General features: G+C 43.5%; 1 protein-coding gene across 1 annotated transcript; it reads right to left on the reverse strand.

Annotated features, from left to right (window-relative positions):
- Positions 1-582: 582 nt before the first annotated feature.
- Positions 583-22,799, reverse strand: LOC116983720 (probable tubulin polyglutamylase TTLL1). The gene is made up of 9 exons (XM_033037495.1): positions 22,664-22,799; positions 15,309-15,517; positions 10,520-10,700; positions 8,386-8,520; positions 7,027-7,135; positions 5,473-5,616; positions 3,659-3,745; positions 2,696-2,859; positions 583-922 (listed from the first exon to the last, which is right to left on the reverse strand). The coding sequence occupies exons 1-9, from the start codon at positions 22,774-22,776 to the stop codon at positions 796-798; spliced, it is 1,269 nt and encodes a 422-aa protein (XP_032893386.1). The 5' UTR covers positions 22,777-22,799; the 3' UTR covers positions 583-795.
- Positions 22,800-23,704: the final 905 nt, after the last annotated feature.

A 23,704-nucleotide genomic window follows, 5' to 3' on the forward strand; every position in this document is an offset into this window, starting at 1 on the left:
CCTTCACGTGAACAAGGAATTCCATTCCACCTTGGTGTCTATAACAGTAATCTAATCTAATCTGATCTGATCTGCCAGGGTGTGTTTCATTACAAGATTCCAATATTGTAACAGTAGTGAACTTTCCACCATCCCATGTGGCATGAACCACTTGCTATAAGGAAAGGTTGTCATAGATACAACTTGATATTATTTGCAGCAAATGTCTTTGGGACATGCAAAGTAATTGTATTTAGACAGCTCCCTACCCCATCTCATCAGCCTGGCAGGAATATTGAGCACACTGCATTCCCTTCATCGTCTCCCACAAATCCTCCCTTGCACAATGTATCTTATCGCAAAGTGGGAACTAGTAACATGTGCTCACTCCACATTTATTACGCTATTATAATGGTGCAATCAGAAGTCTAACCCTGAGTGTTGAACATCAGCAGCAGTCATTTGTTAAGTGTTTCCTTTTCTACTCCTGCCTGCAAATTATAATGTTACTGCGTTAATTCTGGGAACGTGACGAGCAATTCAAATGAGACTCAGGAGTAAAAGTTGCTTTGTCCCAGACCTTACACAAAACTCTATGCAGAGGAAAGTGGACAAAATATATTACAAACAGTGTACATTTTAAGAGGGACTGTGCCCCTACAATTATGTTGTGTCTTCTTCAAACCAGTGACAAAAAGCAGATTGCCAAAAACAAATTCTTCCTTCATCAATCATGGAAAGGCCAGAACTTTAGGATGTGGACAACAATATTTTAGTTCAGTTGCTGCCATGAAAGGATTTCTTCCGTATTTGGCATCATTTCCAAGTCGTGATGGTCGGTCGCCCAAAATCTTTTGCTCTGACACCTTTTGAACCAGACTGACCCGGGCGATTTTTTATTTCATGATCAGCTCCATCGTTCATTGCTAATTCTTCATCACAGCTGGCAATGAAGCACAAAAACAAAGCATCTGTAGTCTAGAGTTTAAAACAGCAAATAACTTAACCGAGGAATCGGCAGTGCTTTTATCTTTTTCGAAAGATAGACACAAAATTCCGGAGTAACTCTGCGGGGCAGTCAGCAACCCTGCAGAGAAGGAATTGGTATCTTTTTCTAATCTGTTTTGGGTTGTGATATGATCATGAGCAATAGATTCCATTATTGCCGACAATTCTGAATTATCACAGAAGGTAAAGATGGAATGGAATGGAATACTTTATTGTCACATGTGACAAGGCACAGTGAAATTGCTTGCTTGCATACCCAAGGTATGCAAATAGTCGCCACGTAAACGTCACTGACAATGTTACAAAGTACCTCCTTTGTTCTACCCCTCCCACCCGGCAGTCCCCCCACCCCCCCATGCCGGGTCCTCAATTGTTCATTGTTCTTTGAAATGATACTAAGACATAAATCTATCTCTTGATCTTCGAGAGCCAGTAAATAATACGCTGGGCTCACGTGAGGACATTCTAAAGCATTCTTATGCTTCCGTTATAGAACAGTACAGTACAAGAACAGGCCCTTCGGTCCACAATGTCTATACTCTACATGATGCCAAGACCAACTCTCACCCACCCGCCTGCACATAATACATATTCCTCCATGTTCGTATCCAAACATCTCTTAATGCAATTATTGTCACCTATCAGAATAAACAACTGCAGAGTCAGTTTAGGTGTCGATGAGAGTAAAGTAATTTTTTTTTTTAACTCTTTGACCAAGCTTTGAAGATCTACCCTATTTGGATGGATGGCAATTTTTGTTTGATAATGTCTGTTAACATTCCTGTGAAGTGGCAGAGGATAGTTTACGACATTAAATGCACTGTGTGCAAATGTCACCTTTGGCTTCACTGGTGTAGGTGGATGGTGGGAAAATTAGTGTGGAATTGATGGGCATGTGAGAGAGAATAGCTTACAGGATAATCAGTGGGGAGATAGGATTGCTGGTATGTCTTCTGTGAACCACATGGAATCAATGGGCCAAATGACCTCTCTCACATTGTAAGAAAAAAATATATAAAAACATAAAACGTGGCCTGCTTGCAAGATAGATACAGGATTTTTTGTGGATGCTTTCCACAAAACCTATCAAGCCGGACAATTCTCTGTAGAGCACAGTGAATAAAGAAGAAGCAAAGTGGGCTTGGATTTATTTTGATGCTGTGTTTCAAGTATAGCTTCATGTAGGGATACGGAATCGAAACAAGCCCTTCGGCTCATCGAGTCCACTCCAATCATCGATCGTGCATTCACACATGTTCTATGTTATCCCACTTTCTTATCCACTCTCTACATCCTTGGGGCAATTTTACAGAGGACAATTAACCTACAATCCCGCACTTCTTTGGTATGTAGGAGAAAACTGGAGCACCCGGAGGAATCCTACGTAGCCACAGGGAGAACGTGCAAACTCCATACAGACACAACCTGAGGCTAGGATTGAACTTGGATCTCTCGCGCAGTAAAGCAACTGCTCTACCCGCTGCGCTATTGTGATGTAATTGAGATTACTCAGTAATTCTCCGAAATTCTTTCGACAATGTAAACCCCAGAGTTTACATTACAATACAATACAATACAATTTTATTTGTTGTTTCTGCAGTCATACACACAAGAAAAAGACCCAAGACACAAAATAATTTACACAGACATCCATCACAGCGCATCTCCTCCTCGCTGTGATGGAAGGCAAAAACTTCCATTAACTTACAGGATTAGATAATTTCCAAGAGCATCTTTTGCAGGAGTTTTGTTGAACTTCGAAGCTGAGATATCACCATTGGGCACGACAATGTTCAGTGTGTCGTTGATGAGATTGTATTTCATGATCCGGTCATTCGCAGTGCTGGCTGCCAATGAAGGAGAAGCATTTACCTGCATGAAGGACAAACGGTTTGACAAAACTGGAAATAATTAAAACAAATAGCTATTCTTTTTTTCTTTTACCATGCCTTTCATCTGACCAGAGTTTCAATATCACTTATCATCCAGGGTTCCTCATTCCTGCCAGACTTACCCAACAAGAATAAGACTTTAAACACTCACTATATCACTTTTAAAAGCCTCCCACGTTTCTGCTGGAGGCAAATGGAACTCCAGGTGCAGGATTACAAAAATGAGCACTACTGGAGTAGCTCAGAGGGTCAGGCAGCATCTCTGAAGAACATGGATAGGTGACATTTTGGGTCGGAGTCTTTCTTCAGACTCATTGTCTGCACAAGAGGTGGGAGAGGGGGACAAAGCATGGTAAGTGATAGATACAGATGAGAGGTTTTTGATTAGCAGATTGGTGGACGAAGGATAGAGATATAAAAGAGACAATAGGATGTAAGATTGCTCCCAAGAAAGATCAAAACAAAATTGGGAGAATTACTGAGTAAATTGGATGCTAATATAGAATTGTGAATAGATACCAACTGCATATGATTCACTCTAGTTCCAATAGTGAAACGGCCAAGTTTTTTAAATTCCATTTTAGAAAATGCTATATTAGTCTTCTAATATTGAATTAACAATTCACAGCAGCAGTTTTATAAAAGGTACACAAAAATGCTGGAGAAACTCAGCGGGTGCAGCAGTATCTATGGAGCGAAGGAAATAGGCAACGTTTCGGGCCGAAACCCTTCTTCAGAATGATATAAATCCCATTCACCAGTCATCCAGTGACAATTACCTCAATAAGCCATGGCTTTAACTTGCTGTCAATGATAATGTCGTAGCCATAACATTCAAAGCAGTGCTTGTCATTTGACATTATTGGCTGAAAAAAATAGAAGAAGTTTTACTTGGAATCTACAAGAATATTGAAACGAAGAAACAATTGTTAAATGCATGCACACTCAGAAGATAATTCTTTGTCTTTACAGATGCTTATTAAATGAACATTCAAACATGTACCGGAGACATCACAGGCCTTTTGATTAGAAACAAACAATTTTCATCAGAAAAATTGGGAAAGACATTTAAACGTTTTTGAATTAATATGTTTTATTTTCTTTGGTAAATACTACAAATGTTAAAAAAAAAAAGTGTATTTCATGGTGGCATTCAATGATTAATGCAAATTATTTTTTTGCTGCAGATATTTTCTGTAAAGGACTACAACATAAAACAAGGCCTCCAAGTTTTGGACAAGGCACAGTAAAGTACATCCACAACGTATGATTCCAGAATTGTGACAATTAAGTTGTGTTAGGCTAGAAATGTACGAATATACAAGGCCACTATAGAAACAATATTCATGTATTACCAGATTGAAACTGGCTCATCAACAGTATCCAGGTCAAAGCATCCCCATTGTTTGGCACCCGATCCATCACCTGAAACTTCATTCTCGGCCCCACTGGTGCACACTGACTACCATTTATAAAATAGTCAATAGACAATAGGTGTAGGAGTAGGCCATTCGGCCCTTCGAGCCAGCACCGCCATTCAATGTGATCATGGCTGATCATCCCCAATCAGTACCCCGTTCCTGCCTTCTCCCCATATCCCCTGACTCTGCTATTTTTAAGAGCCCTATCTAGCTCTCTCTTGAAAGCATCCAGAGAACCTGCCTCCACCGCCCTCTGAGGCAGAGAATTCCACAGACTCACCACTCTCTGTGAGAAAAAGTGTTTCCTCATCTCCTTTCTAAATGGCTTACTCCTTATTCTTAAACTGTGGCCCCTGGTTCTGGACTCCCCCAACATCGGGAACATGTTTCTAGCCTTTAGCGTGCCCAAGCCCTTAACAATCTTATATGTTTCAATGAGATGCCCTCTCATCCTTCTAAACTCCAGAGTGTACAAGCTCAGCTGCTCCATTCTCAGTCCCGCCATCCCGGGAATTAACCTTGTAAACCTACGCTGCACTCCCTCAATAGCAGGAATGTCCTTCCTCAAATTAGGGGACCAAAACTGCACACTATGTGGTCTCACTAGGGCTCTGTACCACTGCAGAAGGACCTCTTTTCTCCTATATTCGATTCCTCGTGTTATAAAGGCCAACATGCCATTCGCTTTCTTCACTGCCTGCTGTACCTGCATGCTCTGCAAGTAATCACCTTGGCTATTCTGATAGCACCTCTCACAGCTCCATCAACAAGAACAAAAACAGCTTCAAGCATAATTGAGCATCACCAGCTGCATGCTTCCCCCAAAACACACACCATTCTAATAGGAAATATATTAGTGTTGTTTCACCATGATTGGGCCTAAGGCCATGAACACCTTGTCCTGTGGGTGTCTTCATTAGTAGGTATAAAATTGTTCAAGAAAGCGGCTCAACAGCATGTTCCCAAAATCAGGTGGATACGAGCAATAAATGCTGGCCCTATAGTGATAACCAAATCCTGAAGCGTGAATAAATAATAATACATTGGAAGGGGAAGAGAGTTTAAAGTCTTCCCAGCAGATTTGGTTACGTACCAGATATTCCTTTTAATGTTTTCATTTTACAGCTGTCTTATTCTACTTTTAAATAGTAACACGTCGCGTTGATACTCACAGCTACAGCCTTGAGTGAATGTACAATCATCCAGTGAATTTCATCAAACAGCTTGTCGGTGACTTCCTTCCCTTGCGTGCTCTCCAAGTAGAGTTTTAGATTTGCCACCGTCCATTTCCCGCCATGAATGGGGTTGTAATCATCCTTCAAAAGTATTGACGTTTTGCATTGGTGTTCAAAATGGCTATGAATTTTGTTACAAAATCGCTCATGGTTTTGTCAGTAATTGAGCTTAAATCCACAAACTGTATTCAGAAAAGTCAACGATGGAGATTTGGGAAGGTGCACATTTACTGTGACGCAACATAATCGTTTGAAAGTGCTGTTAAAATAGTGTAATTGAACCCGGTGTTTCATCTCATCAGTGTTATGTCATACGTCAGGCCAATAAAATGGAAGATGATTTGTTACCTCCCTTATATTGCACTTTCATTAGCATAAAATTCACCGCAATATATTTTCCTGAGGATTTTAGCACCTGCGCTGACTAAACCCGTATCAACATAAATGTTATACTGTTTTCTAAGCTAACAGATGTGAGGTAAGATAGCCAAATAAATGGACTCGGAGAAGAAACCGAGCAATCAATTTCTTGAATGATGTGGCTCGATTCCTTGTGCATATTCAGCCAGATTCATAGACCAAAGAGCAAAAAGAACACATTATCTCTGAAAGGTAGCATGTCTGGGTAAAAATATTCTAGGTGGGGTTTACAATGTGTTAAATAACAAATTTAAAAACTGCATTCTCTATCTCGAGAGTTTATTCCATAGGGAATCACAGATTATCTTCTATCTCCACCCTCTGTGGCTTTGTAGTCATGTAGTAATGCATAAAAGGAACAGTGTAATCGCGGGACTGTCATATGAGGAAAGATTGAAAAGACTGGGCTTGTATTCACTGGAGTTTAGAAGGATGAGGGGGGGAACTTATAGAAACATATAAAATTATAAAAGGACTGGACAAACTAGATGCAGGAAAAATGTTCCCAATGTTGGGCAAGTCCAGAACCAGGGACCACAGTCTTAGAATAAAGGGGAGGTCATTTAAGACTGAGATGAGAAAAAACTTTTTCACCCAGAGAGTTGTGAATTTATGGAATTCCCTGCCACAGAGGGCAGTGGAGGCCAAGTCACTGGTTGGATTTAAGAGAGAGTTAGATAGAGCTCTAGGGGCTAGTGGAGTCAAGGAATATGAGGAGATGGCAGGCACGGGTTATTGATAGGGGACGATCAGCCATGATCACAATGAATGGCGGTGCTGGCTCGAAGGGCCGAATGGCCTCCTCCTGCACCTATTTTCTATGTAATGTACACCTGAGTCTGAAGAAGGGTTCAACTATCCGTTTTCTCCAGAGGTATGCCTGACCCGCTGAGTTACTCCAGCCCTTTGTGTCCTTCAGTCAGTGTAATGTACAAGTTTGCTGAGCTCTCTGGAGAATCCATATTAATTGTACAGCAGTCCCTGTAAATGGCCTGTGTTAAAACCTCCATTAGCACCAGCGACCCTCAGTGATTGACATAGATGACTGGCTCTGTTGTAACCAGGTCTTACCCCATGTTTTTGGATGGCAACGTTTGTAAGGTGCACAAACATGTTGTCCAGTTCGTTGGTATTTGGAGTGTATTTCACTGTGCAGAATCGGCAGAAGCCCAGCTTATACCTACAAGAAACAGTGCCCGTAAGCAAAACATATTTCAATACAAAAATCCAGAGGAAACAAGTAAAGACTTTTGTACCACAGTAAATAGACAATACACAATAGTAAATAGGTTCAGGAGTAGGCCATTCGGTCCTTCGAGCCAGCACCTCCATTCAACGTGATCATGGCCGATCATCCCCAATCAGTACCCCGTTCCTGCCTTCTCCCCATATCCCATGACTCCGCTATCTTTAAGAGCCCTATCTAGCTCTCTCTTGAAAGTATCCAGCGAACCCGCCTCCACCGCCCTCTGAGGCAGAGAATTCCACAGACTCACAACACTCTGTGAGAAAAAGTGTTTCCTCGTCTCTGTTCTAAATGGCTTACTCCTTATTCTTAAACTGTGGCCCCTGGTTCTGGACTCCCCCAACATCGGGAACATGTTTCCTGCCTCTAGCGTGTCCAAACCCATAACAATCTTATATGTTTCATAAGATACATATCCTTCTAAACTCCAGAGTGTACAAGCCCAGCTACTCCATTCTCTCAGCATATGACAGTCCCGCCATCCCGGGAATTAACCTTGTAAACCTACGCTGCACTCCCTCAATAGCAAGAATGTCCTTCCTAAATTAGGGGACCAAAACTGCACACAATACTCCAGGTGGGGCTCTGTACAACTGCACAAGAATCTTTAACTCAGCTTGTTATGCCAAAGGTGAATCGTCCTCATGATTATAGGTGTTTGCCATTTAGAAAGTGTAAAAGCAGAAACGATAGTTCCATTTAGAAGGCTTTTGAATGGGCACACAGATATGCAAGGGAATGGAAGGATATGGATAATATGAAGCCAGAACAGATTTGTTTAGTTGACATCGTGTAAATGGATTACACACTCTCACTGGAATACCATCACTAGGCTGGCAGCATCCTTATTCCACTGTGGAAATGTCACAGACTAGAGGGCATAGCCTTAAGGTAAGAGAGGAAAAGTTTACTGAAGTGCAGGGCACATTTTTTTTACACCGAGGGTGGCGGGTGCCTGGAACGCGCTGCCAAGGGGTGGTGGTGGAGGCAGATACGATAGTGGCGTTTAAGAGGCTCATGGATGCGGAGGGATATGGATCACATGCAGGCAGATGAGACAAGGGCAAGTGGGTTGAAGGGCCTGTTTCCACACTGTTTGACTATGACTAAATCCATTAGAAGGGAGAACAAACGCCAATTGGTTGTTATAGGAAGGAAAAACTTGGGAATTCTATTGAACTTACAGGTAACACTTTAATGGACGAAATGAGGTGACCAGCACGTAAAAGCGAAGGTCGAACTTCTTCCCAGCAATGAGTAGCGGGCTGTCTATGTAGAGGGAGATGACATAGATCTCCTTGGTAGTGGTCGTCACATAACTGCAAAAAGGATGTTTCTTTTCATTTCAAAAATAAATTGAATTCATAATAACAACCGTACACAAAACAAAACTGTGCAAACTCTCCTAATGCATTCTTTGTGTTTATACATTCAACAGTGTCACACTCAGTGGTGTTAGCAGCTGCCAAATTAATAAATTAAAAACAGCCTTTAGAATGCTGCTGGGGCTAATATTCGGCATTCCCCAAACACGAGGGTCGAAGAACACTTTGTACCATCGTGAGGAGGGGCAAAAATATGACAATTTCTTTGCAAAGACCCAAAAGGTGTTTGATATGTCCAGCTGTTTTTTTCCGCCAACTGTTGGTTGGAATCACAAAATCCATAAGCAAAATGCTGTATTTAAGATAGTCTACTACTTTTAGGTAGGCACATGGATACTCACATCAACAGCTCGATAGGCCTTTAAATACTGATTTAGTCTGAAGAAGGGTCTCAACCCGAAACGTCACCTATTTCGCTCCATAAATGCTGCCTCACCCGCTGAGTCTCTCCAGCATTTTGTCTACCTTAGCTAGTGACTTAATCACTATAGATATTAGTGCGCTGCCTTAACAATCCAGAAGAACTGCTCCCGATGAAGGAGAAGATTCCTCTGTTCCATTATTTGACAGAGTTTTCCTCTTGTACCTTCTTGCAAAGTGCTCGGCCCCATAGCAGAAGCCTCCATGTGGCGGGGCTGGAAACTGGAAGTATCCTGAGCTAATTCTGCTACCACCGTCAACTATTGCGACAAGTGATGGCTCCCACTGATTGTCGCCGGAAGCTCGTGTCCTTGTTCAGGACGGACGATGACATCGATGTCAACATTTGAAACAAGGAAGATGCACACGAAAGAAGAACAAAGTGCTCTTGGTTGTAGAGAGCTGGTCACTAAAGTGTTCCATGAACCGGTGTAAACATAGAAACATAGACAATAGGTGCAGGAGGAGGCTATTTGGCCCTTCGAACCAGCACCACCATTCATTGTGATCATGGCTGATCATCCACAATCAGTAGCCCGTGCCTGCCTTCTCCCCATATCCCTTGATTCTACTAGCCCCTAGAGCCCTATCTAACACAATGACTTTCTTCTGATTGATTTTCTTTGCAGCATTGATGATCAATTTATGCCTTCCTACAAATAAGTAGGATGTTGTTGTAGAATAATGCAGTTGTACAGGGTCTTGGTGAGACCACACCTGGAGTATTGCATACAGTTTTGGTCTCCTAATCTGAGGAAAGACATTCTTCCCGTAGAGGGAGTACAGAGAAAGTTTACCAGACTGATTCCTGGGATGTCAGGACTTTCATATGAAGAAAGACTGGATAGACTCGGCTTGTACTCGCTAGAATTTAGAAGATTGAGAGGGGATCATATAAAAACTTCTTAAGGGGTTGGACGCAGGCTAGATGCAGGAATATTGTTCCTGATGTTGGGGAAGTCCAGAACAAGAGGTCACAGTTTAAGGATAAGGGGGAAATCTTTTAGGACCGAGATGAGAAAAACATTTTTCACACAGAGAGTGGTGAATCTCTGGAATTCTCTGCCACAGAATGTAGTTGAGGCCAGTTCATTGGCTATATTTAAGAGGGAGTTAGATGTGGCCCTTGTGGCTAAAGGGATCAGGGGGGTATGGAGAGAAGGCAGGTACAGGATACTGAGTTGGATGATCAGCCATGATCATATTGAATGGCGGTGCAGGCTCGAAGGGTCGAATGGCCTACTCCTGCACCTATTTTCTATGTTTCTATAAAGGTGTAATAATGAGGGTAGACAAAAGTGCTGGAGAAGCTCAGCGGGTGCAGCAGCATCTATGGAGCGAAGGAAATAGGCAACGTTTCGGGCCGAAACGTTGCCTATTTCCTTCGCTCCATAGATGCTGCTGCACCCGCTGAGTTTCTCCAGCACTTTTGTCTAACTTCGATTTTCCAGCATCTTCAGTTCCTTCTTAAACAAGGCATAATAATTATGCAGTTTTATGTGTCTGTACTCACTTGGGGGGTTTATTGTCACGAGACCACTTCTTGATCTGTGAGAGCTTGTTGATGAGGAATATGCCCCTGCCCTGAGCCTTTCCACACGGCTTCATGATCCAGGTGCTGCATGGATTCCGCCTAAATTCTTCCACAAACATATTATAGTCTGCTGGCAGCATGAATGTAACTGGAATAAAATCTTTACAAAACAAAAAATAATTGTAAAACCCAACTTTTATTTCAATAAGAATTTGTCTATTACAATTTCTATGGAATAATGTCTAGAGATACAAGGAACGGCAGATACTGGTTTACAATATAAACACAACTGCTGGAGTTACACAGCAGGTCTGGATATATCACTGGATGATATGGATAGGTGATATTTTGGGTCGGGACCCTTCTCCAGAAAAATAAAACGAGAGTCTGAAGAAGGATACTGACCTGAAATGTCACCTATTCATGTTCTCCAGAGGTGCTGCTTGACCCACCTAGTTACACCAGCACTTTGTGGGGTTTTAAAAAATAATATCTAGTTATACATGACGGTTTTGTAACTGTTGGGCTGAACCATCACAGAAATTCATGAGACCAAAGCCATAGGAGTAGGGACAGGAGTCAGGACAATGACAGGAGTAGGGACAATGAGCCCCTCAAGCTTGCTCCACCACTCAATAGGATGAAGGTTGATCCCTAAAGTCCACTTCTGGTCTTTCCCCCATTCCCCTGTTGATTCCCCAGCTGGTTATAAATGTTTCTATCTCAGCTTGAAATATACATGTGTTCTGCCCACATGGCTCTCTGTGGCAAAGATTCACAACATGGTGAGAGAAAAAAATTCTTCTGAGACCATGTCCTCTGTCTCCTGACTCTCTCATCAGAGGAAACATCCTCTTGTTGATTAGTCCCCGAAGATTCATCTCTTATTCTGCTAAACCTCAACAAGAGGACACCTAACCTGTTTAATTTTTCTCCGTAGAGTATGTCTCCACACTTGGGATCATCCCAGTGAACCGGGAAACACGAGAAACTGCAGATGCTGGAATATTGAGCAAACCGAATGTGCTGGAGGAACTCAATGGGTAATCTGTAGAGGGAATGGACAGACGACGTCTCAGGGCAGAACTCTTCTTCAGACTGATTAGCTGGAGAAGAGAGGTGGGGGCAGGACAAAGCCCGGCAAGTGATCAGTTGATAAAGGCTAGAGATGAAAAGGGTGTCGGATAAGGAGGGCAAGCATAAAGCTACAATAGTTTCACGGATAAATTGCAATGTATGGCAGGGAAGATTCATGTTCCATGATTAGCCTGCTGGATGCTGAGTTGATTGGTATCAAACAAGATAGCAGTAAAAGTATATAATTGTCCTTAATATTGTTCAGCAAGAGGGGTAAAACGGAGGGGAGCGCACCTGGGACGCCAGGTGTTGCTGTTGAGCCCTCTGGAGGTGTTGTGGGCCTAGCAACGAAACACCAAGGAAGGAGGGTGCCCACCTGATGACCCCAATGAAGTTTTTACCCCCACCCCCACTCAAGATATTAAGAAGGTGCCAATTATAATAGGGATTGTAATATCAATATCAAGGGGTTCAGTATTGATGTGGATAGAGAACTGGCTGGCAAACAGGAAGCAAAGAGTAGGAGTAAACGGGTCCTTTTCACAATGGCAGGCAGTGACTAGTGGGGTACCGCAAGGCTCAGTGCTGGGACCCCAGCTATTTACAATATATATTAATGATCTGGATGAGGGAATTGAAGGCAATATCTCCAAGTTTGCAGATGACACTAAGCTGGGGGGCAGTGTTAGTTGTGAGGAGGATGCTAGGAGACTGCAAGGTGACTTGGATAGGCTGGGTGAGTGGGCAAATGTTTGGCAGATGCAGTATAATGTGGATAAATATGAGGTTATCCATTTTGGTGGCAAAAACAGGAAAGCAGACTATTATCTAAATGGTGGCCGACTAGGAAAAGGGGAGATGCAGCAAGACCTGGGTGTCATGGTACACCAGTCATTGAAAGTGGGCATGCAGGTGCAGCAGGCAGTGAAGAAAGCGAATGGTATGTTAGCTTTCATAGCAAAAGGATTTGAATATAGGAGCAGGGAGGTTCTACTGCAGTTGTACAGGGTCTTGGTGAGACCACACCTGGAGTATTGCGTACAGTTTTGGTCTCCAAATCTGAGGAAGGACATTATTGCCATAGAGGGAGTGCAGAGAAGGTTCACCAGACTGATTCCTGGGATGTCAGGACTGTCTTATGAAGAAAGACTGGATAGACTTGGTTTATACTCTAGAATTTAGGAGATTGAGAGGGGATCTTATAGAAACTTACAAAATTCTTAAGGGGTTGGACAGGCTAGATGCAGGAAGATTGCTCCCGATGTTGGGGAAGTCCAGGACAAGGGGTCACAGCTTAAGGATAAGGGGGAAATCCTTTAAAACCGAGATGAGAAGAACTTTTTTCACACAGAGAGTGGTGAATATCTGGAACTCCCTGCCACAGAGGGTAGTCGAGGCCAGTTCATTGGCTATATTTAAGAGGGAGTTAGATGTGGCCCTTGTGGCTAAGGGGATCAGAGGGTATGGGGAGAAGGCAGGTACGGGATACTGAGTTGGATGATCAGCCATGATCATATTGAATGGCGGTGCAGGCTTGAAGGGCCGAATGGCCTACTCCTGCACCTAATTTCTATGTTTCTATGTTTCTATCAAGTCCTATAAGCTCAACTAGAAAAATAATATAAATTGCTTGGGAGTCTGTTCTTAAATACCATCGGGTGAATTCTGCTGCCAATTACCTTATATTGCCACTCCATGAGACAAAGTACAGGAAAGAGACTGAGACCCTCATGTTATGGTGACATCCCTTAAATGCCAGAGTACCTCAGCGGGACAGGGAGCATCTCAGGAGAGTAGGAATGGGTGAAGTTTCGGGTCGAGACCCTCCTTCAGACTTCAGTCACCCATTCTTTTGTCAAACGTCACCCATTCCTTCTCTCCAGAGATGCTGCCTGTCCTGCTGAGTTACTCCAGCCATTTGTGTCTATCTACGGATTAAACCAGCATCTTCAGTTCCTTCATACAACTTTGCCTTCAATGTCAGCAAGATGAAAGGAGTTGGTTGTTGACCCAAGGAAGTGAGGGCTGTAAACAAACCTAGCCGGTTCAACTGAGCTGCTGTTCCATGTACCTGGCGAATATGACAATAAACTAATATGAACTTGAATCTGAATCAAATTTCTGGTTGGTAAATCCAGTTAGTCCTCAATTAAGCCACTAGATGGAGAACTTCACTTTAAATAGGAAATAAATTAATATTTGCCACGTCATTCATCTTGTCCTATTTCTGAAGGGCAGCAATTTTCTGAAATACTACGAACAAGCATTGAAGCATTACAACAATAGACAATATATACGCCTACAACCCAAAGAGATGCTCCTGGCATGATAAAGCCACACCTGGAATACTTTGACACAAGGACCTGCAGGTGCTGGAATCCTGAGCCAAACTCACTGACTGTGGGTCAGTGGGTCAGGCAGCATCTGTGGAGGGAATGGTCAGACTTTTCAAGTCGGGACCCTTCTTCAGGCTTTGATTGTGCATAAGATGGACACAAAATGCTGGAGTAACTCAGTGGGTCAGGCAGCATCTCTGGAGAAAAAGGATGGGTGACGTTTTGGGTCAGAACCTTTCTTCAGACAATTATACACTACAATTCAGTTCGAACGGACAGGCGACATTTTGGGTCGGGACCCATCTGTTTGTAATAGGGGGGGGGGGAGAAGGTGGAGGCAGGACAAAGGCTGGCAAGTAACTGATGGGCGCTGAGTAGGGGGTTGATTGGCAGATGGATGGAGTAAGTGACAAAGGCTAGATATGAAAGCAAGACAAGTTGAACTGAAGGGCCTGTTTCTGTGCTGTGCAGCTCCACTACACTGTTTATTCCGTTACACTTGGATCTAATTATTTCTGTTGCTGGCAGATTTTGTCACCACGCTTTTGACATGTGAAAATTGCAATATACACACTGAATATTTATTCGACAAACTGAATGAAAATCAAAATTCTGATGAAGAACCTTCGACCTGAAACATTAGCTCTGGTCCGGGGGCTCATGTTGTCCACCTCCCCGTGGTGAGCCCCATCAACTGACCTCGGTCAGGCCAACGACAACAAAGGGAGACAGCAGCAGCGCCGCAGCTTGGCGCCAACCAACCGTGTGCCCTTTTTAGGGCGGGCACCTACGGATGTCGAACCGGATGGCATCACCCTGCTGCAGACGTCTGCTGCCTCAAACGCAAGAAGAAGAAGAAGAATTCTTCGTCTGTGGAATTCTCTTCCTCAGAGGGCGGTGGAGGCAGGTTGTCTGGATGCTTTCAAGAGAGCTAGATAGGGCTCTTAAAGATAGCGGAGTCAGGAGATACGGGGAGAAGGCAGGAACGGGGTACTGATTGGGGATGATCAGCCATGATCACATTGAATGGCGGTGCTGGCTCGAAGGGCCAAATGGCCTACTCCTGCACCTATTGTCTATAAGAAGCTCTGTTCCAATTTCTACTGATAATGCCTACTGATATTTCTATTTTTATTTTATTTGCTCCACAATGCTTTAGTTTTGGTAATCTGGAAATAACGAAGCACAGTAATTTACGCTTGGTCTAATTTACTGTTCATGACATTTTATCACTTTTGATCCCTAACACATCTGAAGACGGCTCCTGACCTGAAACGTTCCCTCCACAGATGCTGCCTGACCCACTGAGTTCCTCCAGTACTTTGTGTTTTGTGTAAAATATATAATATTGTTACCCAAGTGAAGGTATTTGCCATTTTCATCCTTCTCTGCGAGTGGGCTTCCCTCTTTATCGAGCTCTTTGCGGTAACGCTTGAAGTTCTTAACCATTAAGTCCTTTCTGGTCAGTTCATAGTGATTGGGAAAGTGGTTAACAATTTGATCATCTGAAAGACGATAGCCATTTTCGACACTGAAGACATTGCGGAGTGTTTGTACATTCATCCTGTAGGCCCAGAAAATACATTGACAAAATATTACCTTCAGTTTAGTTTATTGTCACGTGTACCGAGGTACAGTGAAAAGCATTTGTTGCGGGCTAACCAGTCAGCAGAAAGACAATACATGACTGCAATCAATCAATTTACAGTGTATAGATACATGGTAAGGGAAGAGAGAAGAAAGACTGGATAGACTTGGCTTGTACTCGCTAGAATTTAGAAGATTGAGGGGGGATCTTATAGAAACGTACAAAATTCTTAAGGGGTTGGACAGGCTAGATGCAGGAAGATTGTTCTCGATGTTGGGGAAGTCCAGAACAAGGGGTCATAGTTTAAGGATAAGGGGGAAATCTTTTTGGACCGAGATGAGAAAAACATTTTTCACACAGAGAGTGGTGAATCTCTGGAATTCTCTGCCACAGAATGTAGTTGAGGCCAGTTCATTGGCTATATTTAAGAGGGAGTTAGATGTGGCCCTTGTGGCTAAAGGGATCAGGGGGTATGGAGAGAAGGCAGGTACAGGATACTGAGTTGGATGATCAGCCATGATCATATCGAATGGCCGAATGGCCTACTCCTGCACCTATTGTCTATGTTTCTATGTTTCTAATAACGTTAGTGCAAGGCAAAGCCAGCAAAGTCCGATCAAGGATAATCCGAGGGTCACCAAAGAGGTAGATAGTAGTTCATCTTAGTTCTTCATGAAGTAGTAAGTACTTAAACTTAGGAAACACCTTAAATCTGATGAAGAACAACATAAGATATCCAAAACTGAGTACTGTACGTTTTGTGTTAGTGCAGCACAATGAGATATCTTAAATAGCAGTCAGAATAGCACTCATAGCAAAGTACATATTGAGACACTGCTAGCTAGTCCTGCCTTCCACACACCAATATTATCTGGAGAAACTCAGCGGGTGCAGCAGCATCTATGGAGCGAAGGAAATAGACAACGTTTCGTCCCGAAACGTTGCCTATTTCCTTCGCTCCATAGGTGCTACTGCACCCGCTGAGTTTCTCCAGCATTTTTGTGTACCTTCGATTTTCCAGCAAACTGCAGTTCCTTCTTAAACACCAATATTATCTGATCTGTTTGGATAGTTTGCAAAACAAATCTTTACCTTGGTACACGTGACAATAAACCTAAAACTACTGCACAAAATCCTGGCAGGCAACTTTAAAAACGACATTAAAAGTGGAATTATTCACGCTGGATCTGCCCTCTACTCTGACTAATTATATTACTTGTGTAGACTGGCAACTCCACTCAGAATAAAGTGCTCCACTGCCAGTGTTTCCAAAACCCTCAAAATGTACACACCCCAACCCCTCGGTAACGTTCCCAGCTTGCGCCTGCCTTTTTTTTTGGTTTTGTTTTTTGTTTCCTCTGTTTTTGCTTCCCCGCCCTTTTCCACATCAGCCGTACGTCCATCAGGTTTCGAACCCCGAGCTTTGTCATCGTGACACTTCATTGTCATCGCATTGTATGTAAAGTACGGAGGGGAAAAGAATATAAAAACACAAAGGGAAAACTCCACTGGCGCATTTCCGCGGCTCACGCTGAAACATGATTCACCTGCCCCACCCAGTCAAGTCTCCTCTTTCAGTAGCACCAAGGGCAAACCAAGGACGATCACGATAAGTTTATCAGCTGCCATGGCAACATCAGGGGTATGGAGTACAGAATCGAGGCTGCAAAACCAGCTGCAGCTAAGCCCTCTAGTCTTTGACGTTTCCAAACTGGAGAAAGGTTTCCGACTGTCCACCCTATCTGTGCCCCTTTTACTTCTTCTTCTTCTTGCGTATGGCGTGCACAGCCTAAAGTTGTCGAACAACTTGTTTAAGAAGGAACTGCAGATGCTGGAGAACCTCAGCGGCTGCAGCAGCATCTATGGAGCGAAGGAAACTTGTTTAAGAAGGAACTGCAGATGCTGGAAAATCGAAGGTACACATAAATGCTGGAGAAACTTAGCGGGTGCAGCAGCATCTATGGAGCGAAGGAAATAGGCAACGTTTCGGCCCGAAACGTTGCCTATTTCCTTCGCTCCATAGATGCTGCTGCACCCGCTGAGTTTCTCCGGCATTTGTGTGTACCTTGTAGGACAACTTGTTCTATTTGATCTTATTTGATTGTGCACGCCGGGTTGATTGCATTCGTTGAAACAGGGCGGACCACATGAAGGTTGCAATCTGTGCCCCTCATAATTTTATATACTTCTGTCAGGTTTCCCCTCAACCTGAATTCTGAATTATCTCCCCACTTAGAAAATAGTCTACACCAGGGGTTCCCAACCTTTTTCGTCCCGTTTACCCCAGGCAACTTTAATAGCACATAACAATGTTATTTCACTTATTTATGAACATCTAATGATGAACAGATACCGGTATACCAGAACCAAACACAGTCAGTCAATGAGAAAACATATTTAAGAAGGAACTGCAGATGCTGGAAAATCAAAGGTAGACAGAAATGCTGGAGAAACTCAGCGGGTGCAGCAGCATCTATAAAGCGAGGGAAATAGGCAACATTTCGGGCCGAAACCCTTCTTCAGAGAAAAAATATGTACCTTGGGGCAAATTTAACCCAGGTTGGCAATCCTTGGTCTATGCCTTTATTCCTACTACTAAAATGTATGACTCCACACTTTGCTATGCTGTATTCCACCTGTCACTTCGCTGCCCACTCTCCCAACCTGTCCAAGTCCTTCTGCAGAGTCCCTGCTTCGTCTACACTACCTGCCACTGCTCTTCGTATCATCAGATAAGACAGAGTGCAATTTGTTTACAATGCTACCTCACTTGACTCTCAACCACACAAAACTGATTCATTTTGCACTCATGGCCCTCCAGTCCGAACACTCTTTTATTCCTTAGATGGCATCACAAAATAGATTATTGGTCTTTGTCACAATGCAGTTTGTATTGTAGATGTTCGCCATTTGCAAATTGGCTGCAGCATTTCCCACTCTACAACTCTTTATAATTGCTTCATTGACTGCAGACAGCTGGCCCATCCAAAAAGGCATGATGAAGTGCAGGGTTATTTTTCCATATATACAGTGACTAAAAGTGTACCAACATGGGAATGCTGCCTCTATATATATTTTTGCATCAGAAAATACTAACTCTACAAGACGTTTTTAAGGCGGTGTTTGTGAGATTCTTGATTAGTAACAGGTTATGGGGTGAAAGCAGGAGAATGGGGTTGAGAGGGAAAGGTAGATCAGCCATGATCGAATGGCGGAGTAGACTTGATGGGCCATATGGCCTAATTCTGCTCCTAGAACTTATATATTTATGTTTGTGTGGCTTCTGGTATGCCTGCTACCTTAAGTCACAGGCCCATTTATTCCCTTTTTTCATTTAAACAGAGAATAAATAAGTTGTACACAAAGTGCTGGAGCAAATCAGCAGGTCTGGAGAACATGGACAGGTGACAGTTTGGGTCGGGACTCTTCTTCAGACTGATTGTGGTGGGGGGGGGAGGGGGAGGCTACTCCAGCACTTTGTGTCCTTTTTGGTAAACCCTCATCTCGAGTTCCTGGTTTCTACGTTCAGTACATTGTGTTATTACAAGATGCCCATATTTCGACAAAAGGTTTAGATGGATACCAGCCAAACACGGGCAGGTGGGGCTAGCTTAGGTGGGGCATTTTGGTCGGCGTGAATAGAATGGGCTGAAGGGCCTGAATGACTATGACTCTTCTGGAGGAACCCAGAGCATCCGTGGAACTAAATGGGAATACGGAACTCTTCTTCAAGACTGAAGCTGGATATTTTCTAACTCTTCTTACATAGATCATTGTCCAGTCGGTTCATTGGTGAGACCACACCTGGAGTATTGCGTACAGTTTTGGCCTCCTAATCTGAGGAAAGACATTTTTGCCCTAGAGGGAGTACAGAGAAGGTTCACCAGACTGATTGCTGGGATGTCAGGACTTTCATATGAAGAAAGACTGGATAGACTCGGCTTGTACTCGTTAGAATTTAGAAGATTGAGGGGGGATCTTATAGAAACTTACAAAATTCTTAACGGGTTGGACAGGCTAGATGCAGGAAGATTGTTCCCAATGTTGGGGAAGTCCAGAACAAGGGGTCACAGTTTAAGGATAAGGGGGAAATCTTTTAGGACCGAGATGAGAAAAACATTTTTCACACAGAGAGTGGTGAATCTCTGGAATTCTCTGCCACAGAAGGTAGTTGAGGCCAGTTCATTGGCTATATTTAAGAGGGAGTTAGATGTGGCCCTTGTGGCTAAAGGGATCAGGGGGTATGGAGAGAAGGCAGGTACAGGATACTGAGTTGGATGATCAGCCATGATCATATTGAATGGCAGTGCAGGCTCGAAGGGCCGAATGGCCTACTCCTGCACCTAATTTCTATGTTTCTATTAACACAGGGGCTAGGGTTTTAAATGTCTTATGTCCTTCCCCCACCGGTTCATATCCACTGCTTTTGTACTGTTTGTTTTGTCATCAAAGTAAAACAGTACTGTCTGGTGCTGGCAGTCAGAGGAAAAGACATTCTGTGGAGGATAGAACGTGCCACACAGCTGGGCTACATTGCAATATACTATCAAAGTCCATGAAGTTTATTGGTCAAAAGAAATCTAAAAATGTTATTTGCAAAACTAGCCATGTGACAAGATTTTCAGGGACACACAAGGAACTGCAGGTGATGAAATCATGTGCAAAAAAAAACCCCCAAAGTGCTGGAGCAACTCAATGGGTCAGGCAGCATCTGTGGAGAGAATGGACAGACTTTTCAAGTCGGGACCCTTCTTCAGACTTTGATTGTGCATAAGATGGACACAAAATGCTGGAGTAACTCAGTGGGTCAGGCAGCATCTCTGGAGAAAAAGGATGGGTGATGTTTTGGGCCAGAACCCTTCGTCAGACAATTATACACTGTACAATTCAGTTCAATTGTACATTGTGGTTTAAACAAGTGTCAGGCTCGAAAGGGATTGAGTACACAAGCAATGGTAGAGCTAGTGTTTAAGAAGGAACTGCAGATGCTGGAAAATCGAAGGTAGACAAAAGTGCTGGAGAAACTCAGCGGGTGCAGCAGCATCTATGGAGCGAAGGAAATAGGCAACGTTTCAGGTCGAAACCTTGAAGGAAATAGGCAACGTTTCAGGCCGAAACCCTGAAGGAAATAGGCAACGTTTCGGGCCGAAACCCTTCTGGGTTTCGGCCCGAAACGTTGCCTATTTCCTTCGCTCCATAGATGTTGCTGCACTCGCTGAGTTTCTCCAGCACTTTTGTCTACCAATGGTAGATCTAGCTGTAAGATTGTGTAAGATTGGTGAGTTGCAAAGAGCATGTTGGAGGATGCATCTTTGAGGCATTGATTGCAATGTCAACTTGAAAGCCATGTTCAATCTTGCATCATCTCCTGCAGTGCCGAGCTTCTGGCGAGCGGCTTTATAAGTTAATTGGCCTCTGTAAATTGGCTGCTGCACTGCTGAGCTTTCAAGGAATTGCACCAGAACTCTCATCAAGCTCACTGGAGCATCAGGATTTCCATTCTAACAGCCGACAGAGGCTTTGGAAGATGTGCCACGCTCACACACTTGTACAAACACAAGTCCATCATCGGCTCTGACCTCCCTACCATCGAGGGGATCTATCCCAGTCGCTGCCTTAAAAAGGTTGGCAGCATCATCAAGGACCCACACCATCCTGGCCACACACTCATCTCCCCGCTACCTTCAGGTAGAAGGTACAGGAGCCTTAAGGCTGCAACGATCAGGTTCAGCTACTTCCCCACAGCCATCAGGCTATTAAACTCGGCTCGGACAAAACTCTGAACATTAATAGCCCATTATCTGTTTATTTGCGCTTTATCTGTTTTATTTATTGATGTGTGTATATATTTATATAATGGTATATGGACACACTGATCTGTTCTGTATTCATGTCTACTTTATTAATAAAGTTTAATCTAATCTAATCTAATCTAATCTACTATATTCGGTTGTGCTGAAAGCAAAGAAAGAATTTCATTGTCCTATCTGGGACACATGACAATAAACTCTCTTGAATTTGGAATCTTGAAACCCTGCTGCCTTAACCAGGCTTTCTCAAGGCATGCTCCGTCTATATCTCTCATTCCTCTTTCCCCTGATGCTCAGTCTGAAGAATGGTCTCAACCCGAAACATCACCTATTCATTTTCTCCAGGGATGCTGCCTGTCCCGCTGAGTTACTCCAGCATTTTGTGTTTGTCTTCATTTTAAACCAGCATCTGCAGTTCCACCCTAACACATCATGCCCACGATACAGCCTGGGCAGTTCTTCATTTTAAACAAATTGCAGTGTTCTCCAGCATTTTTGTCAAACATCAGTCTGAAGAAGGGTTTCGGCTTGAAACGTTGCCTATTTCCTTCAGGGTTTCGGCTTAATTTCCTTCGCTCCATAGATGCTGCTGCACCCGCTGAGTTTCTCCAGCATTTTTGTCTACCTTCGATTTTCCAGCATCTGTAGTTCCTTCTTAAGCACTTGTAATAATATTTACTTTAATGGACTGCCGCTGTACAGAATTTCCCTCCTGACGTTCACTCACTCCCACCTTGGTCGAGCCCCAACACCTGGGAATGTATGGTCCACTTTTCATGGTTGACCAGAGGGAAGATTCTTCCTGCTACCTAGCTCCAAACTCATCGAGCTGCAAAGATACAGTTTCATTATCTGCTTCCTGCCAGCATGGTCACCAGGTAATGTCATTGCACCGGCATGTTACCTTCACAATGCTCCAAGCTACTTTAGTTTAGAAATACAGCGCGGAAACGTGCCTTTCTGCCCACCGAGACCGCACCGACCAGCGATCCCCGCACACTAACACTAACCTACACACACTAGGGACGATTTACATTTACACCCAACCAATCCACATACAAACCTGTAGCTCTTTGGAGTGTGGGAGGAAACAGAAGATTCGGCGAAAACGCACAAGATCACGGGGAGAACGTACGAATTCCGTAGAGACAGCATCCGTAGTCGGGATTGAACCCGGGTCGCTGTTGCTGTAAAGCAGCAACTCCACCGCTGCGCCACCATAAATAATGTTAGCATTTTATATGACCATAAACGTTGCATGCACAATACACAGGTCCACAGCCGTGCATTTACTCTTAAACGATTTACTCACCAATAAAAGTTCCAGTTTTCATTTTCTGAAACTTGGATCCAGCCTCTTTTTTGGAAGTTATTTATAAGCACAGATTTGTCGATGTCTGAAACCCACTTCGGTCTCCCTGCCATGGATTTAGTGAGACACTGGAACTGTCACGGGTCCAGTTAATGCTGTCGATAATAAACAGTACAGTGTATAACTAAGATGAGGATGCAAGAACATGAGAAGATAGGAAAGGAATAGTTCACCTGGTCCCTCAAGTCTGTTCATTATTCACTACAACCATGACATCTTCCCTGGACTTTACCTCCTCTCCTGTGTCTCTTTTCCACAGCCCTCCATCCCATGATCTTTCAAAACACAAATCTACCTCCTCCTTAAATACTGATCTTGTTTCCACAGCCTTATGGATTCCAAAAACACATCACCCTCAAGAATTATTCCGAAATAAATGACATTGTGGGCCGAAGGGAGAAGTGGCCTCACAAGCCATCAGTTGTGCTAAACTGCCGAAGGAAAAGAGCTACCATTGGGGAGGTACGGTGGTGCAGAGGCAGAGTCGCTGTCTTACAGCTCCAGCTGACATCTACAGTTCGATCCCGACTACGGGTGCTGTCTGTACGGAGTTTGCCCGTTCTCCCTGTGACCGCGTGAGTCTTGTAATTCCCGTCCACATCCCAAACACTCGCAGGTTTGTTGATTAATTGGCCTCTGTAAATTGCCCCTAGCGTATAGGGGGTGGATGAGAAAGCGGGATAACACAGTGTGAACAGGAGATGGATGGTCGGCGTGGACTCGGTGGACTGAAGGGCCTGTTTCCATGCTGTATCTTTCAATCAATCAAAAATGTGGATTGAGGGGAAGTGGAATGTGGGAAGAACAAATAGGTTTTGTGTGAGGAATTGTCATAATTAATGCATTTAGCTCAGATGCTGGCTACAGTACTCAGCAACTGCTAACCAAAAATGGCCAACAATAAAATGAAAAAAATGAGAATTAAAAAAAACCTTGCATGTGCCCACCTATTACCAGCTATGTTTTATTTTGCCTCTCCGT

This window comes from Amblyraja radiata, chromosome 19 (genome assembly GCF_010909765.2).
Source record: "Amblyraja radiata isolate CabotCenter1 chromosome 19, sAmbRad1.1.pri, whole genome shotgun sequence".
NCBI lineage: Eukaryota > Metazoa > Chordata > Chondrichthyes > Rajiformes > Rajidae > Amblyraja > Amblyraja radiata.